Here is a 19,882-nt window from a genome sequence, read left to right on the forward strand (position 1 = left end):
ATTCGGGCAATGCAAACGTGCAGCGTCCATCCTCCACCTGATGTCGGCAGGTTGCTTTAAGGTGGTTCTCCATTCCAAACAACCCTTGGTGAGGTGGTTGAGGGGGATCCCCCACCGACACCCAAGAGGAAGATCTAGTATAGTGCCCTGGAGTGGGGGAAGGCTGTGACTCCGTGGATCTCTATTGGGACCCCTCCATTACTGTCTGAGGTGGTCTCACAATGTAAGCGGGGGCTGTTCCAACAAGACGCTCTCTTGTTAACTGGAGGGGATGGTCTGTTGCGCCCTGTCTAGTAGTGTAACTGGTAAGTCACCTAAAAGGGGATGTCCAGTGTGGAAATCTATTTTTATAATCCTATAATTTTGGGGTCCTCATGTCTTAACCAGAATGGTGAATGACTACATACAGCGCCTCTCGCTCAGGAGGACTCCACTTGTCCTGCATTACACAGACGACCCCTTGATGGGAATGGACGCAGTGTAATACTTGTCTCCTGTGGTGGCCCTGCAGGTAAACCGCACACTTACTGATCAGGTGTAATCTCTGGGGGTCCAAACAGGGTTGGGGGGCACTTTTGTGCTCAGCTTGTTGTCAGGGGATAATAAGTAGGGATTGTCCAAAGTGGAGCACCCCTTTAACACCACTTTTTTTTTTTTTTTTTTCCATTTCTTTTCAGGAGAGAAATTTAAAGTGGAGACTAAAGTCATCGCAGCAGATTTTGGAAAACCAGCAGAGATCTATGACCGCATTGAGGCCGGACTGAAGGGCCTAGAAATTGGGGTGTTGGGTAAGTGATCACTACAGGGTTGGTTAAAAAGAAATTAATATGGGGTGAATATGAAAACTTTTGGATTAACCTCACCCAGTGGCAGCTCCTTCCCACGTGCTGAATGGTAGAAGATCCCGCTGCTAATAGGGGGAATCAATCTCCAGTGGGGACCCTCCTTCCCCCTGTATATGCTCTAATAAGACATTAGGATGGGAGAAGTGGTGAGCGGGCAACCATTTTGATAGGAAGAGTTCCTCCTTGTCCCCTGCAGTGTCTAGAGCTGGAGCGAGGACTGTGCATGCACCAGTACCCGGGCGTTGCTGGAGCCGGTACTCCGGGCAGCAGTGCAGGTGCGAAATTGACAGGGCCGTGGTAAACCTATGAATGGATTCGCTTGTCTCCAATCTGTAATTTACATGGTTGTACTAAACCTCAATGCAGACTGGTGAAGATGTGACAGAGCGTGGTGCCATGAGGAGTCATACATGTACAGCAGGCACCAGCTACACCTGGTGAGATGTCCAGTCCGTCAATCAAGCGGGGTGAGTGGGGAGAAGAAAATCCGTGCTGCTCAAGAATCAATTTGCTCATCTCTTTTTTTGATCTTTAATGCCCCTGAGGGTTCATTCGCACGTCCGTATGTGTTTTGTGGATCCGCAAAACACGGACACTGGCAATGTGCGTTCCGCATTTTGCGGACCGAACATCGCCAGCACTCTCATAGAAAATGCCTTTTCTTGTCCGCAATTGCGGACAAGAATAGGACATGTTCTATTTTTTTGCGAATCCGCCAATACGGACGCCACATTCCAGCCCCATTGAAAATAAATGGGTCTGCGGAACGGACGTGTGAATGAACCCTCTTGCACACGACCGTATGGCTTTTTCAATATTTTGCAGGCTGCAAAAAACAGATCTGCAAAAAATACGGATGACGTCTGTGTGCATTCCGTTTTTTGCAGAACGGAACAGCTGGCCCCTGATAGAACAGTACTATCCTTGTCCGTTATGCGGACAATAATAGGACGTGTTCTATCTTTGAGGTTCCATTCAAACGTCCGCAAATGGGTCCACGTCCGCAAATGGGTCCGCATCCATTCTGCAATATCGGGAACGGGTGCGGACCCATTCATTCTCAATGGGGCAGGAATGGATGGTTCCGTATACAGAACGCAAAAAACGGAACGTAAACTGGAAAAAAAATGAAAATCTGCAGCAAATTCTGGATGAATAACATGCGGATTTTGCCACATGTTTTACCCTTTGCAGCTGAAATCCACATAAACTGATACACTCAAGATTTCGAATCCGAACCACAGGTCAATTTATGTGCGGACTGTAGAAATTTTCCGTAATGTGTGAATTTACAAATGGTGGTGGACTTTCCCCTCAGATTTCTGCAGGTGAATTCCACAGCGTTTTACAGTACAAGGCAAGTACAAGAGATTTTACAAATCTCGTCCACATGCTGCGGACATTTTTTTTAAGCTGAAAAATAAGCATGCTGGTGATTTGGAAACCCACAGCATGCTCATTATGTTGTGGAAATGCTGTGGATTTCCCTACTTTCAGTGTCGCAGAGGTGGAATCTGCGCTGAATCCACAGCACCATCCGCTGAAAAAATCTGCATGTGCTATGGCTTTGCAGCAAGAACATAACCCTAATAGATCCTGTGCTGACGGTGTAAGATCAACTTGATCCTGCTTTAGACTGGAGAGCGGCGGCTGCCATCTTGTGTGGGAATTCCCGGGTTAGCAGTGCATTGGGACTTTATATGAATTGCTTCATTTAATGGTGCGTTGCGATCAATCTGTACAGCGCGTACTGATCCTACCGCGAAGTCCGGCTTCTGTGTAATGGGCTCCATTTATTGGGGCATAGATGGATCAAAGTGGGGGGGGGGGGGGGGCCCCCCCGCATGCAAGTTAATTCAATAAGCGCTCAGAAAAGCACATTCATCAATTGTCCGGGCGCCAGATCGCGCTGTAGCTGTCAATTTACTGGTAGGTTTTGCATTTGTGCACTTTTCATTCAGACAGCTTTGGGGAATCATCCAGTGAGTTTAGATGATCTGGCACGAACTATTTCCATTCTGCGGAAAAACGGCTTTGCAGCTCCTTGGTGTTTGCTGCCATCTAGTGTCCAGAGGGTGCATGTACACTTACAATAGTCGGGGGTTTACTTCACTGTACAATACAGGGTATATAGAGAGATTTATGTACCTTGTACAGGACACCATTGTGTAGAAACAATAGGACACCATGGTGCATCTGCTTGAAATATATAATGTATATGGACTGGGTCTTAACATGTTGTGACTGGGTGCCACGGCCACTTATTTGTCCAACAGCCATTCCTCCAGATCCCCCCTAATACAGCGCCACAGCTAACAACCTGGTGGCGGCTTATCTCCCAGTCATTTCGAGATCCAGCATGCCCGACCCTTTTTCTCCCTGACACCTGCCCAGTCAGGAGGTCCAATACACATTAGATAGTTGGCCAGTCCTGCCAAGGTTAATGATTTTTCCCAATGGTCGTCTAATATGTATGACCATTGGTGGAGCTTTGCTAACCACGGGGAACATTAGTTGTTAGTGGGGATTGACACTTTTTTGCAGGGAAGTCTAGCAGTACACAGTACAAATTCAGATGAAAGGTGGCCATGTAATGCATTTTTGCAGCAATTCCTTGTTCTTGCTGATTAAGCGGGTCCCAGGCCCCCCCCCCCCCAGTACTGAGAATGAGGGGCTTAGCGCTGCGTCCCCTTCTAAGCTTTACCAGCAGCAGCCACCTGCATCCGGCCCGTGATGCAAGTCCCTGCCCCGTGGGTGGCTGAGACCACAGTGAAGGGGATGCAGGGCTAAACCTGAGCCGAGTCCTCTTCATCCTCTGGATCAGTGTGCGTTCCAGAGGTCGGACCCCCACCGCTGATAATGACGCCATGTCCTAGGGATGAGGTGCGGATACCACTTTTAATTAAATGTCTTTCTTTTTTATTTTCAGTAAACAACGTGGGAATTTCTTATGAATATCCAGAGTATTTTCTTGAAATTCCCGACCTGGATAACGTGAGTACTCAGCCTCCTAACATTCACATTAGAAATTTAACAAACATTTTTGATAACTCGCCGGGTGCAGCGACGTCTTCAAGGGGCTTTACACTCCCCGTACTCTACTAGGCTTCTTATAAGAACATCATTCTCCTTCTGTGACTACTACGTCCCCTTAACAGACCCGACTTCTCAGAGCTGACTGCACGTCGGAAGTTTAGCTCAACCCTTACAGCAATGCTTTTCACAGAATTTTGGAAAATTAGCTTTTATGGCATTTGCCTCTTAGACTGTTTGCATCTTAAAGGGGTTTTCGAGGAACTAAATCTTCATGACCGGTCTTCGGGATTAGCTCATCAGTATCAGCCATGTGTGGCTCAGACTCCGATCAGCGCTGCGGCCTCTTTGTGGTATATCTGGCACAACGCCGTACCTTGTATAGTGGCTGTGTGCCATGTAGGGACCGATGGACGTGACATCACGTAGCGCTCGCCCAAGTGCTGCACCCTCTTACACCAGCTGAGCGACGGCAGAGTCAGAAACCCGGCATTCAGATATTGCTGACCTATCTCGAGTGTAGGCCATCAATATTTAAGTCCCAGAAAACCCCTTTAACAGCGGTAGAGAAAATGTATGCAGCTGCTCTCCTGCTCTGACTGTACAGCCATCTGTAGCTGACTACAGGTTACCATAAACTGCTGTCGGCAATGGGTAGTCAGCAGGGGACGGATATCTAGAGGAATCCTGAATGGAGCTGCCCTTCTCCCACTGATTTTGATTGGCTATCCCCTAACTCCCACACTAGGAGATATTGGATTATCCGGAGATAAGTGGTGCCAGTGTATCCGACATCTCCTCTCCTCTGTTAGTCATCCTGCAGGTTTATGGGGAACTATGAGGCGACTGCATTGTAATGACTGATGAGACAGCCTGTGTCCATGGGACCTATTAGGGCAAATGGACTTTGTAGAGGGGGGTCCCCGGCTTGGGACCCCTCTGTATGAGCCTGCTCTGTACGAGTGGTTAAAGCCATCCTTTTATTACACGGTCCACCATTCCTCTGAATGGCCGCCTCGTCATACTACATTCCCCTTGCATCGCCACAGGTTTCCCCAGGAAAATCAGCTGTTTGCCGGGATCCGGGCTTGCGGCGTCCAGCTGATTGCCCCGGGGTCTGCATTTTGAAAGTGGTCATTTCTGACAACCCTAAAGGCTATAGTAAGAAGTGGACTATTATAAGATATAAAAGGTGAAGGGTTCTGCATAGCGTGACCCGAGGCGGAGACCCAAGGCGCCGCAGCGTCGTAGTTTACGTTCTGTGACTTTTTCTTTCATTGTATTTCTCTTTGTTTCCGCAGACTCTGGACAAGCTGATCACCATCAACATCACGTCTGTCTGTAAGGTGAGGAACGTTGTCAGTGTCTCGTCTTCTTCTAAGTCCAATGGTCTGTGGCTGTTCGGGCATGCTGGGAGTTGTAGTCTTGTAACAGCTGGAGAGCAACAGGGAATTTGGATACAGGTTATCCAAAGCACACGATACTGCCTGGCTGTATATATATTTATATATCTGTAGCCTTCCTCTTCGGAAAGGGTTAAATATTACACAGAGCAGCTAATAGATCCACGTGGCAAATTGCCCTTTTTTTTTTATTGTTTAAGATAAGTTTTTTCCATCTGTTTCTTATTCGTATCTGTTTCTGGGAAAGCTGTGTGACAACCAATATGGCGACCATCACAGCTTCAATGAGATGTCATCCAGCTCCCTAATTAGTCATACGTCTGCTGCATCACTTTATAACTGGGTAGGTGCTATTTAACGGTCAGCCAAAGGCGGGTGACCACTCCTGTGATGGCATACATATTGGTTGTCACCCAGCTTTCCATGACACAGATGTAAATCCTGAAGGACGACACATGAACTTCAGGAAACCAGTTTACTGCTCCCAACTCTAAGTCCGTGTAGAGCGTGTCATTTCTTCTGGCGCCATTCCTCTGGGTAGCGACTTAGGACTGTCAGGCGCCACATCACTGGGCTGTGCCAATGGGCCATCATTGTCTTGTGATATCAATATGGCGCCGGAACAAAGGAGGACGGCAGAGGAAACAGTATTGTGCAAGTGACAACCCAGTGTTATATTTTCTTGGCTCTGATCAGTGGTTGTCACTTGCCTGCAGCAGAGTTCTAGTGGAAAGGCCGCTCCTCTGCTGCACTTGGCCTTTAGGGAACCTATTGGGAAACCCAGAAAATTGCTGTGATCCTTTACTTATACTGAATGCCCTTATGTCCCCAGGTAGTTAAGGGGAATTGCTCTTCAACCCCTTCCCGTCACAGTCCTCACGGAGCCACTCGAATAATAGTCCTACTCCTCCGCACACATTGTTCCAGTGTTGTCCCCCCTACGACTGCATCAACCTTGGTACTTGTCCAGTAAAGCCAACAGATTTGGTTACCGGCCATGATTAACCCCTACAATGCTGATCACGGTGGCAAAAGGAATTTTGCTTCCTTTGCCTGCCAACACTAACACTGGAGTTGCCGAGTCTGATGGGTTTTATATGGACGTCCTGGGACCTGAAAAATGGCGCCCAGGGCTGTCCAGAGATCATGCAGGACCTAAGGTATGCCCCAGCAGATGCCCGAGCGTTTTGTATATGCGCTGGCAGTAATATAATGTCTTATTGAATTAGAAATTTGCTTCACAGTTTAAAATAAATGTATTTAAAAAGTGAGTGAGTCATTTATTATCCAGAAACATAGCGTTATTAGGCGTATTTCAGGTGCAGATTGTGGCGCAACGGTTAGCTGCACCACAATCTGCGACACTTCCCCTGCTCACGCCAGGTCTAAAATACGGGGCGCAGCGTGGGCGGGGAAGGGCCAGTCTCATTTACCATTATATATGCCTGTTTTAGTGTAAGACCGCAAGGAAGCTCGAAGACTTAGTCTACTTTCACACTGGCGTTTTGGCTTTCCGTTTGTGAGATCCGTTCAGGGCTCTCACAAGCGGTCCAAAACGGATCAGTTAGCATTCTAATGCATTCTGAATGGAAAAGGATCCGCTCGGAATGCATCAGTTCAGTCTCCATTCCGATTTGGAGACAGACACCAAAACGCTGCATCCTTCTGATGAAACTGAGCCAAACGGATCCGTCCTGGCACACAGTGTAAGTCAATGGGGACGGATCCGTTTTCACTGACAATAGAAAACGGATTTGTCCTCCATTGACTTTCAATGGTGTTCATGACGGACCTGTCTTGGCTATGTTACAGATAATACAAACGGATCCGTCCATGTGAAAGTAGCCTGAGACTGTCGCTGTCTCTTCATAACTTCGACAGATCCACCGGCAGATATAGAGGTTATTAAGACTGGCGCCTAAAATGCCAGTATTAATAAATGGCCCCCTACGTCCCTAAATACGATAAAAAAAATATAAAAATGAAATAAACTTATGTTAAAAATAAAATGTGATGAAGGAAAAGGGAATAAACACAAATGTTGTTGGTCATTTTTATTGAACAACAGTAAATGAACAGTGAAAGAAACCACCGACGTGTTCCGTGTCCTCCTGGCCGTCCGTTCAGTAAACGCGTGGACGGTAAACGGTTTAATAAAAAATGGCACCAATGTGACACTCAGTGAGCGGAAAAGGAGAGAATACAGGGGCGCAGAACCAAATTTCTATGGTTCTTAGAGGGGTCGTCCCAAGATTGATACTTACCACCTATCCACAGAATAGATAAGTGTCTGATTGCTGGGGTCCCACGGATCACAATAACAGGGGCCCCATGTCCCCCATTTGAATGAAACGGTGGTTGGGCCTGCCCACTGCTGCTCCATTCTTCTCTATGGGAGGTGCTGTACTCAGCTCAACTTTGAATAAAGCGGCAGGGCATATACTTGACTTGCCTCTCCATTCAAAACGGGGACACGGGACCCCCATTTTTGTAATCTGTGGGGGTCTGGATACCCAGCGATCACACCCCTTTCCTTGTGGAGAGATGATAACTCGTAAACCATTTTCATCTCTGTGGTCTCGCACAATGGTCAACAATTCTCTCTCTATGAACATGGGGGGAGATTTATCAAACTGGTGTAAAGTAGAACTGGCTTAGTTGCCCATAGCAACCAATCAGATTCCACCATTCATTTTCCAAAGAAGTTGTCAAAAATGAAAGGTGGAATCTGGTTGCTATGGGCAACTAAGCCAGTTCTACTTTACACCAGTTTGATAAATGACCCCCACAGTATATTACTAGTGCAGTCTAGACTGTGGAGCTTGCACTCTATCAGTGGGGGGGCAGGCGTATATGTAGGAACTCGGGTGTCTTTTTTCCACATGAGCCAGGATTGTTGCTAGACTTTCTAGGAGCGGCGGTCTGTCTCTTTTCTCCGTCTCTCTCTTCTCTCGACCATCTGCTGGCGGCCTGTGTTTGGCCGTCACTCCTTCTCTCCATCCAAACTATCTGAGTCTTCAGTATTTTTTTTTTAAAGTTTTTTTTTGTGCTTTTCGTTATTCCGCCGCATCGTGAAGACTGTTTCCTAATCCCCGCACTCCCTATTACTGGAGGAGACATCCTTGTTAGTTGATGTTGTTCAGGGGAATGTCTGAAACGGACGCCTACGCAGCGAGCGCTCACCCACACAGCTTCCGCCCACACAGTGCATCTCACCCACTTCCCTCTCATCGTCTCCACGTCTGGCTCCAGCACCGATCCCAGGCTGCCTCTCCTATTCTCAGTTCCCCCTTTTTGGGGAAAAAAGTGCCTTTTGTGTTTTTTTTTTTTTTTCTCGCGCACGTTTTTCCTTTCGCTGCCGTCTCCTTGACATCATTAGGATTAACCAGGCCGCACTGTAAAATATAAAGATAAAGATCACAATAGGGGAACCTCGGCTTCACGTTTTTCCATCCGTGCATGTTCAGCGCAGTGCAAATCTATCTACGAGCTGACGCATCGGACCGTCGTGAATATAGAGAGGAGGCTGACCAGGGGACACACAGGAATGGGGGGCTCTCTGCTGCTAATTTGGGTAATAGATACATTTTACGCAGTGTGTGGGTGACTTTAAAAAAAATATATTTAATTCTTTTTACCGCCACTGCGTTATGCTGCAGATGTTCCTTTTACAATTCTGCAGCAGAAAATACATGACATATCGGGCCCAAATACATTTGTAGAAAAAAAAAAAGCATCTTTGGGAAATGTTGATTTTTCTCATTTCACAGGGAATAACCTGTGGATAACTAAAAAGTGTAGTTTCTTATACTAAATAAATACTTGCTGTTTTGTTGCAGGGATCAAGGTTTTAAATCTTTACTTTTACTGTATTCGCATACTCCATTATATTACATTTATGATCAGTGTCACTATGACACAGGCTGTTGCTGATTGTGTTACTGGGAAACTGGTGGGTGAACTGGGGGCTTTGATCATGCTGCAGTGAGTCTTAACCATTGCAAATAAAGGGTTACGTGGCCTGTTCAGAGGTTCCTCCAATCCTGCCATTACAGCAGAAGTAGTCGCCGTGTACATACATTACTTATCCTGTACTGATCCTGAGTTACATCCTGTATTATCCTCCAGAGCTGCACTCACTATTCTGCTGGTGCAGTCACTGTGTACATACATTACTTATCCTGTACTGATCCTGAGTTACATCATGTATTATACTCCAGAGCTGCACTCACTATTCTGCTGGTGCAGTCACCATGTACATACATTACTTATCCTGTACTGATCCTGAGTTACATCCTGTATTATACTCCAGAGCTGCACTCACTATTCTGCTGGTGCAGTCACTGTGTATATACATTACTTATCCTGTACTGATCCTGAGTTACATCCTGTATTATCCTCCAGAGCTGCCCTCACTATTCTGCTGGTGCAGTCACTGTGTACATACATTACTTATCCTGTACTGATCCTGAGTTACATCCTGTATTATACTCCAGAGCTGCACTCACTATTCTGCTGGTGCAGTCACTGTGTACATACATTACTTATCCTGTACTGATCCTGAGTTACATCCTGTATTATACTCCAGAGCTGCACTCCCTATTCTGCTGTGGGGATAACCGGCAATACCAGACTCTGCCATTGTACTAGAGTGGCGCTGTTTTTCTGGAAAAAGCATATATATTTTTTGAGTTTGTGATTTTTCCTTTCTTCATACAACCCCCCCCCACATGCGTCCTGTCCTCATGGCCGTCCTCTGCTTCTCTTGTAGATGACACGGCTGGTGTTGCCCGGGATGCTGGAGAGGTGAGTCAGACCAGACAGGACCTCATTATTATTTATAGGGGAGAATCCTTCTCTTTGAAAAATTCATTGTGGTGACTAATACGTTCGGCCTCCATGTTGGAGCGATCGGAGGTGACTCATGAGGACGGCGGGTGAGTCACCGGCTTCACGGAATCCTTCAGCTCTCCGCAACGCTCTTGTGGTGATTTTAGAACAGAATAAAAAAAAAAATAGATCTGAGTCATCAATACGGCTCGACAGCTTCTATTCTTAGGGGGGAATTACAGGGGAGTGGGCGGCTGTGCCGGGATTACCTGCCGCCGGGCTGCAGCACTTCAGCCATGGTGGAGATGGCAGCATGTAAACAAACCACCGGGCCGCCTCCGATCATTGGGGAACCCTTTGTTCTACCCATCCTGGTAAAGTGGTCGAGGCAGCCCAGTGCTGACCAGGCCTATGGGAGCCTGAGATCAGATTGCCCACCCAGCTGTCCCTGGGATCCATAGTAACCAGCCACATGTCGTGTTCACACTGGCGCAGTTTTCTCCTGCATTGAATGCATTGGTCGATTTTTTTTAAGTAACAGCGTTAAGACTTCTGTGCTTTTTACTAATGTAGAGGGGCTCCAAATATTCTGCCTAGACGTAGACTTAAAGGGGTTCTCCGGGATTTACATATTGTATCTGATCAGGGGTGGTGCTGTGCATTACACCCCTGCTGATAAGCTGTGATATGAGGTGCTCTGAGTGCTTGGGTCTCTTCCTAGGCCATGTGACCGATGAGCGTGACGTCACATGGCCTAGGCGCCGCTCAGTCCCATTACAGTGCACCTCGCTGTGCTTTGTAAGCTGCTTCCTCATAATGCCGATCGGCGGGGACCTCGGGGGTATTCTTTAATACCCGGAACACCTCTTTAAATAATACAATTCTAATAGCCTGCAGCCGCCACTAGGGGGAGCTCAGTGCAGAGCAGTGTATTATTGAGTTCAGTGCATGCAGTGAGCTCCCTCCAGTGGTGGCTGCAGGCTATTGAAATTCTATTATTTAACTCTATGGCTGTGCAGGGGTTTGGGGGGCCCTTATCTCTGTGAAGATAGATTAAGAAATTAATTCATAAAGAACGTTGGGGCGGAAAAACGACACTGCGGTAAAAGCTAGAGATCCACTCGAAAGTACAACACATAGGATAAATGTTCTGACGATGAAAACCCAAGCTTAAAAATTCAGCCGTGACTGCAATGACCCCCAGTATGCCTCCTTCATTCATGGGACACAAGGATCTAGGAAGCTGAGATCGGAGATGCTGATTGATGGGACCGTTCCCTGTGTAGTCGGGTCCTGCCGTTATGTTTCCACTCCCTTTGCCCCCTCCGCCGCGGGGATAGTTGGGCAGCCCCCATACACAGTACATAATGGGCAGGTTCGGCAGCGTGCAGCTAATGTGTATTTTCTTGCAGTTCTGTTCTGGATTATCGGACGCTTGTTTAATGGTAATGACTGTTATATTTTTGTGTTTCAGGTCCAAGGGTGTGATCCTGAATATCTCCTCTGCTAGCGGCATGTACCCTGTACCGCTCCTTACTGTGTATTCTGCTACCAAGGTACGTGGCAAGCACGCCAAAATATTTGACTGGATGGGGGTATATAAGGGTGTCGCTTGGCATGGGGCAAGGTTGTCAGGATGTGGCTTGCCATGGGGCGGGGTTGGCGGAGCATTGCTTGCCATGGGGCGGGGTTGGCGGAGCATTGCTTGCCATGGGGCGGGGTTGGCGGAGCATTGCTTGCCATGGGGCGGGGTTGGCGGAGCATTGCTTGCCATGGGGCGGGGTTGGCGGAGCATTGCTTGCCATGGGGCGGGGTTGGCGGAGCATTGCTTGCCATGGGGCGGGGTTGTCAGGGCATCATAAAGTGATGGCATATCGTTAGGACACCTCATCCGTTTGATTGGTGGGGGTCCCATCCCTGGGACCACGGCCAATCCCAAGTCTCATTTATGGCAGTGCCACGGCCACTCTCTGTGCAGAGCCCGGGGCAAAAATAGGGTTGTGATAAATACAAGATGGTCGGCAGTTTATATTGTCTTTCATCGGTGGCTCCATACTCATGGGACTGAGATTTCCCCTACAGACTGGGGATGCCTCCTGGGGGTAGTGGCCCCTGCCTGCTGACTGTTTCCCCTCTTTTCGTTGCACAGGCTTTTGTGGATTTCTTCTCGCGGGGTCTTCACGCAGAGTACAAGAGTAAGGGTGTCACTGTGCAGGTGAGTGAAGCACGTCGCTGCCGAGGATCCTTGTTATTGTGTGGTCTCCATGGCAACAGCGGATGTCTTGGCAACAAGGAGATCACGTTCTCGAGCACTGGAGAGTGTGACGTCCTCGCCTCCGAGGCTTTCTGTTGGTCTAAATTTTATTTATTTTTTTAATTTTATATCAACTCTGCTTTTTCTTGTATTAAAATGAATCTGACGGGTTATTCAATTAAATGGAGAGGTGGGGGTGATGGAAATGCATATATTCGGGCGAGCGCCCCAGGAAAAAAAATAAAAAGAGGGGTTTTCCTGGTGTTAAATATTAATGGCCTATCCTCAGGACAGGTCATCAATATCTGTGGGGGTCCGACTCCCGGACCCTCCAGCAATCAGCTGCACTTGAATGAACACTACGGCCTCTTTATTGTTTACCAAGTACAGTACAGCAGCGGCGACACGAAGCGCACGATGTCATAGCAACCAATGACGCCGTGCGCTCCTGCGCTCAGCAGGAATCCAGGCCGGTATTCCAGGGACGTGTGCAGGGCCACACCCGAACTGGTAACACCCATCTGGATCTTCATTGCACACTGATTCATCCATAACTTCTAGCAGGAATAACAGAGGACCGACACTATATAGACTAAGAATAGATACTCCAGAATTATTAAATGGGAAATTCAAGTAGTTACTAAAGCAGACCTGTCAGGAGAGGTGAGGGGTCCTTCTTAAAACCCTTTTAAAATTGCATATGAAGTGCAGAAACATGACCTCAGTCAAAAGGCCCTCACAAGGTACTGGGAAAATATAATATACTTAAGGAGTGGGGAAAAAACAAAAAAATTAGCGCTTGGCCGTGAGAGGATGAAATGTTAGTCCTTCTGCAAGGAATTCCCATATAGAAATGCAGCCATTGACATTCTGCTGCCATCTTGTGGCCACAGCGTATAACTGCAGCCAGCCAGTTACAGTAAGAAGGCAGATGTAAAAATGGCAGGAGAGAATAGCATAGTCCTAGGAGTCTATTTAAAATGTTTAGGTTTCTATTATAGTGTTAAATACATGTATCTTGTATAATCACCAACAACAACAAAAAGTACCGCAGCAAGAAGTTGTTGGAATGAAGCTTTTTATGTGTAACTGTAATGATGATAAATGTAAGAGATTATAATATTATATTAAATATATAAAGGAGAAGATTATGGGGGAAAACTGTACAATTGAAAGGAGGCTCTAGGACCCTGTTGAGCTCTTCTAGCCTGGATGCGAGATGAGAGACTGCCTGTAGCCTGGATGCGAGATGAGAGACGGCCTGTAGCCTGGATGCGAGATGAGAGACGGCCTGTAGCCTGGATGCGAGATGAGAGACGGCCTGTAGCCTGGATGCGAGATGAGAGACGGCCTGTAGCCTGGATGCGAGACGAGAGACGGCCTGTAGCCTGGATGCGAGATGAGAGACGGCCTGTAGCCTGGAAGCAGACAGGTTCTGTATGGTGTCACATGTGCCCACAGATGTCCCAGCTGGTCCCATAACTGCTCAATTGGTGATAAATCTGGAGACCAGGGAGCCAAGGAGGTGTAATCTGGAGGAGACATTCCTGGAAAACCCTTGCTGTGTGTGGGCGACATTATCCTGCAATGAGAAGAACACAGGATGTCCTGCACATATCGCTGAGCTGTTAGTGTCCTTCGTATCACTACTAGGGGTGACCGACTGTCGTATGCGATGGCCCCCAGATCATCACACCAGCAGGGGGCAGTGTGTGGCTCCCCAGCAAAGTCAGGACTGAAGCTTTCACCACGAGGGGTCTATACTGGAACCTGAGCGTCATTAGATCCCAAACAGAACCTGAATTCATCACTAAAGATGATGCGGCTCCAGTCCATATCAGTCCAGGTTTCTCATTCACGACATCACTGCAAATGAAGGCGACTGTCACTGGCTGACAATGGCAGGTCATGTAATGGGCACCTTGACAAAATTTCCTTCTGCTAAGCGCCTAGAAATGGTCCGGACAGACACAGGGGTGTAATGAAGGGGCCACCTGTGTCTGGATGTCAGACAACAAAACTGTGGGAGCTGCTCGTGCGTGTCGGTGGATCAAATTATCCTCTCTACTGGTGTCTGCCTGGGCCTTGCAGAGCCTGTTCACCGTGTGTCCCTGCCTCATGTACCTACTGCTTCTAACAGCTAGGTCAGAATGGCCAAGATGGCATCGAAACCGCCATCCTGCTTCTCTCAGTCCAGTGGTGCGCCTCCTCTCAAAGTCTGTCAACTGGGCAGAATGGCTTCGAGTGCATCATAGAGGCATGTCTAGCAGTCATTGTTTACCAAGAGGTAAACTGGCCAAAAGTAACCTCTGAGAGCACTTTTATGCCCTCTTGTGGCAAGACCCAGTATCTAATCAGACCGCACCTGTAATAATTTACATATCCTCCTGAGACATATCTGCAGGACAAGTTTTGCAGTAATCTGACGTTTCTAGCTGGGCGGTATTTTTGTTTTGTCAATGAGTGTACAGTATATCAAATAAGTAAAAGGGAATACAGCGCCCGTTAAAGGGGCAGAAACTCCATAAATAACAAAAATTCTGTATATTGTTCCCCTCTGCAGAGTGTTCTTCCATTCTTTGTGGCCACCAAAATGAGCAAAGTCCGCAAACCAACATGGGACAAGCCAAGCCCAGAAGACTACGTGAGGTCCGCACTGAATACTGTCGGCTTACAGACCCAGACCAACGGCTACCTGGCCCACGCCATCATGGTAAGACCATTCTGTGTATCATACAGCTGATCGGCCATACACCAAAGACAGCTGTCCGCCAAGCACCTGTCCCCATGCCCTTATACATGCATGCTCGGCTCGGCTCAGCATGTATGTGTTCTCCGTAGGATTCAGGGGATGAAGCTGCTGTCGGATCAAAATGAGCAGGCATTAAAGCAACAAGTCTTGATTGTTCTCTACCAGTGAGGGGGAGTCAGGAGGCCCCCACACACATTACATGGTCACCTCGGCCTCCCAAAATGTCAAGTTTTGCTGACTTGTATGGGTAGCTTTATTTGGGAGATTGGGCTTGCATGCCCTCCGCTAGAAGCTGGGGTTCTACACCTGCAACATCTTGTAGTATATTATCCTGACAGATCGGGTTGAAAGGCACAGGCCCAATCGGTGCAGTGGTCAGAAAAGGTCCCTAATGTGTCCCATTTACTGTGTGCGCGCCATTTTTGCATGCTGAATGCTGTCTGTACAGCGACACTTCTGATGATCGTCCCTCATTGGGTGCAGTCAGACCATGACGCTGTTTTCTTCCCCTCAGGGCTGGGTCACCGGATCGTTGCTCCCTCTCTGCATTGCTATGAAGCTCACCATGAATATGAATAAAGGGCTCCGCGCTCGATTCCTGAAGAGAGAGAAGAAAAACTAGAAAGCGTCTCTTCCTGCATCACTTCTACCAAATCTACCAGAATCTTCAGGTCTTTGTCATGGCTGAATGTAACATGAAGACCCTGTGACTGGCCCTTCACACTAACTGCTTCATCGTTTTACCCTTACTTAGTAGACCCTGAATGTTCTGTCTCTTTAGGCCGGGTACACAGGTCCTGCTTTTGGGGGTTGTCTCATCTGGACATCATGGAGGGATCTCAGAGCAGCATCTCTCACTCTGGCAGTCCCAGGTCATCCATGTATCACCATTCATTTAAATGGCCGCTATGTAATTCTACATTTCCTTTGCATTGGCTGCAGTATAATTGAGGATTTTACTAAGTCATGACGTAAAGTCATGATTTTATGAAAGACACGGAGGCGAGTATTTGCTTAACTCTTTCTTTACTGAACATTTAGCAGCAAAGATAACTGAAGAAAAAAACATCAGGGTAACCATGACAATAACTCCACCCCCATAGCCCCTATATAAGGCGCATCACCACATGACCACTTCCTCTTTCTTTGTGGACTTCAACCGACGAGAACCTTGAACTTGGAACGGTCAACAAACAGCCCGAACTTCGACTGCGAACAACAGCGGATTGCCGCCAGGTGAACACCTGGGAGTAACTGGCAGGAGGCGATCAACCTGAAGAAAAAGATAAGACATCATGGTAATATGGATACTTACTATCCGAGTGTGGGAACACCATACTCGGACTCATTCCCTGTGAAAACCAATAAGGCATACAATAAATAAATAAATACAAATAAATAACATTCTAAAAGGTCATGAGACCCCACAGACCAGATGGGTGGGCATAAAACCAAGGGTGGGAAATACTCGCCTCCGTGTCTTTCATAAAATCATGACTTTACGTCATGACTTAGTAAAATCCTCAATTTTATTTCAAGACACGGAGGCTCATATTTGCTAGTTTAAAGCTGAGCGATCACTGAGGAAAAAACATGAGGAACAGGCCTAAAATAGAATTCCCGAAAGGTAGCTACTCGGGACCAATCTGCCAAACGCAATACATCCTCCAAACGAGCACCAGCTACAGACATAGAGGTAGCCGCTGCTCCGCGCACCGAATGTGCGGTAAAGATGGACGTATCGATACCCGATAGGGATAGGACCCATTTAACCCAACGGGACAGCGTGACGCTCGACACCGGCGCAAACGGACGGCGGAAGGAAATGAAAAGCTGAGGATCATTCCCAGTGCGAGAAGCCAAAGTGCGAGACTCGTACTCCCGGAGACAAGCCACCGGACATAACTGTAGAGAAGAAGGAAAGGACGGATAAGCAACAGACTTAATACCCGTCTTAGTGCGCCGAGAGATATTAAACAAAACTCCTTCCGGCGTAAAATATCGAGCATCAATATCCAGAGCCCGGACGTCAGAGACCCGTTTACAAGAAATTAAACACAAAAGGGTCACCAACTTGGCCGAGAGCTGGCGGAGAGACAACATAGAGTTGGAAGGCCAACCCTCCAAAAACCTGAGAACTGTCGCCACGTCCCAGGTGGAAGAGAAACGAGGTCGAGGAGGTCGTGCTAAACGACAACCACGCAACAACCTGCACACCAAAGAATGTTGGCCGGCGGGAACACCGTCAAAACCCGCATGCCTGGAAGAAATAGCCGACCGGTACACATTAAGAGTGCGGTAAGCCTTCCCCGCCTCAAACAGGGATGTGAGGAAATTAAGAATATCCGTTACAGAGGCAAGTACGGGATCCAAGTCCCGAGAATTGCACCAACGACTCCAGACGTCCCATGCGGCGTGATAGGCTCGTCTAGTGCCTGGGGCCCATGCAGACTCCAATAGGCGTCTAGTTGCCGCCGAAAAGCTGGAGGAGTCCCAGGAACCCCTGAAATACGACAAGCGAGAAGATGGAGTGTACCGTCCAGAAGTAGAGGGTGCGGACGACCGTAAGGGTCGAGCAGGAGGAGTGGGCAAGATGGCAAGAGCCGAGGTTTCTCCGAAAGAAGGCAAAGAAGCTGGGGAAACCAAGACTGTGTTCTCCAGTAAGGAACTATCAAAACCAGCTGGGCCTGCTGGTGACACACCTGGGCGAGCACTCGAGGTATGAGTGCGAACGGAGGGAAGGCGTAAAGTAGAGATCCGCCCCAGGGCTGGAGGAAAGCATCTACCGCTTCGGCGTCTGGGTCCGGACGCCAACTGAAGAACCTGGGGAGTTGAGCGTTCAAGCGCGACGCGAATAAATCGATGGACAACGGGCCCCAGAGAGATACAATATCTCGGAAAACCCCCGAATCCAACTTCCAGTCGCTGGAATCTGGAAGACACCGAGAACTCCAGTCGGCCAGTGTGTTGTGTAACCCCGGAAGGTATTCGGCCACAACTGACAGTCCTCTGGACAGGCAAAATTCCCAAAAATCCTTGGCAAGAGAAGACAGGACCCTGGAACGCGTCCCTCCAAGGCAGTTTACATACCGGACAGCTGAGACATTGTCCATCCGTAAACGAACACACGCCCGAGCCGAACCGTGCGCAAAGCTGCGGATCGCAAAAGATCCCGCTAGGAGCTCGAGAGCGTTGATATGTAGATGAGATTCGTCCGGAGACCATGCTCCTCCTGTGGATACCCCCTGACAATGGGCCCCCCATCCCATGAGGCTGGCATCCGACTCGATGACCAGGTCGGGACTGGGACCGAAAATGGCACGGCCATTCCACACAGATAAATTGTGTATCCACCACACCAGTTCGTGTCTGGTCTCCAAGTCCAAGGTCAGAGAGTCCGAGAACGAAGCTCCCGCCCTGAGGTGGGCAATTTTGAGCCTCTGAAGGGCTCGATAGTGGAGGGGGGCAGGAAAAATCGCCTGTATGGAAGAAGTTAGAAGCCCTATCAGGCGAGCTAGCTGACGGAGAGACACCTGTGGGAGAGAAAGAGAATGGCGGATCTCTTTGCGGATCGCTTTGACTTTGGACGCAGGTAAACTGAGCGTCTGACTCCCAGAATCTATGGTGAAACCTAGGAACTCTATCGAAGTGGCCGGCAAGAGGCAAGACTTCTCCAGGTTGAGAATGAACCCTAAGCCCTGAAGAAGGTCTTGGGTCAACTTCAGATGACCAAGCAAAAGGGACGGATCCCGAGCCATAATCAGGATGTCGTCCAAATAAATGATCAGACGAATTCCCCTTCCTCTGAGCCAAGCCACCGCCGGTTTCATGAGTTTCGTAAAACACCATGGGGCGGACGATAGACCAAAAGGAAGGCAGGTAAAACGCCAGATGTGGTCCCTCCAAAGGAACTGAAGAAGACCCCGGGATGTGGGTGCCACCGGGACTGTAAGGTATGCGTCTTTTAGATCTAATTTGACGAACCAGTCTCCTGGTTGAAGCATATCCCTTAACAGATGGATGCCCTCCATCTTGAAATGTCTGTAACGAACGAAGACATTCAGGTTTTTGAGGTTTATGACCGGACGGAATTGGCCTCCCTTTTTCTGCACCAGGAAGATGCTGCTCAGTATTCCCGAATGAGGATCGGGGGATAACTCTATTGCCTCCTTCTGAAAGAGGGATGCAAGTTCTGTATCTAAGAGTGTCTGCATCTGGATTGAACAAGAAACCCTCGGAATGGGAGGAAGGTTTCTCGGGGTAGATACCAGCTCGATGGTAAATCCCTGGACTGTGGAGAGGACCCACTGGTCTGAGGTGATCTTTGACCACGCATGGGAAAAGAAGCGGAGTCTTCCCCCAACCTGCAGTGAAATCGGATAAGACACACAGAGATGGCTTACCATATGGGCGTCTGGATCCCGGAGCGCCACGGAATCCTCTGGAACGGAAGGAACCTCCACGAGACGGGAAGAAGGTTGGCTGGTACTTGGGGTCCTGAAGGGACTGACGATATTGAAAGGAGCCTCTGCCCGTACCTCTGGGCTGAAAATTGGAGCGGCCGGACAGTCGGCCCCTGAGACTGCCGGCCCTGTTAGAAAAACGATGCTGGAAAACGCGGCGCATAGAGCTCTGCGCCTTATCAAGGGCCGTAAAAGCCCCAACATATTTCCCCAATTCCTTTATAAAGGGATCTCCAAAAAGGAGGCCCTGCGCCTCCTTGCCAGACTCGGATAAAGATAAATTAGCTAACTTGGGCTCTATC

The 19,882-nt window shown here is 48.3% G+C and overlaps 1 protein-coding gene across 1 annotated transcript in view; it reads left to right on the forward strand.

Moving 5' to 3' along the window:
* Nucleotides 1-16,059, forward strand: part of HSD17B12 (hydroxysteroid 17-beta dehydrogenase 12) — a 48,479-nt gene extending 32,420 nt beyond the window's left edge. Inside the window, exons 4-11 of the mRNA XM_040410660.1 lie at nt 678-788; nt 3,775-3,839; nt 5,180-5,224; nt 10,053-10,087; nt 11,586-11,667; nt 12,261-12,326; nt 14,929-15,078; nt 15,632-16,059. Coding sequence (XP_040266594.1) covers nt 678-788; nt 3,775-3,839; nt 5,180-5,224; nt 10,053-10,087; nt 11,586-11,667; nt 12,261-12,326; nt 14,929-15,078; nt 15,632-15,739 — 662 coding nt within the window. The 3' untranslated portion in view covers nt 15,740-16,059. The remainder of the gene's footprint in view (nt 1-677; nt 789-3,774; nt 3,840-5,179; nt 5,225-10,052; nt 10,088-11,585; nt 11,668-12,260; nt 12,327-14,928; nt 15,079-15,631) is intronic.
* The last annotated feature ends 3,823 nt before the right edge of the window (nt 16,060-19,882 follow it).

The sequence above is a fragment of the Bufo bufo genome, chromosome 10 (assembly GCF_905171765.1).
Source record: "Bufo bufo chromosome 10, aBufBuf1.1, whole genome shotgun sequence".
NCBI lineage: Eukaryota > Metazoa > Chordata > Amphibia > Anura > Bufonidae > Bufo > Bufo bufo.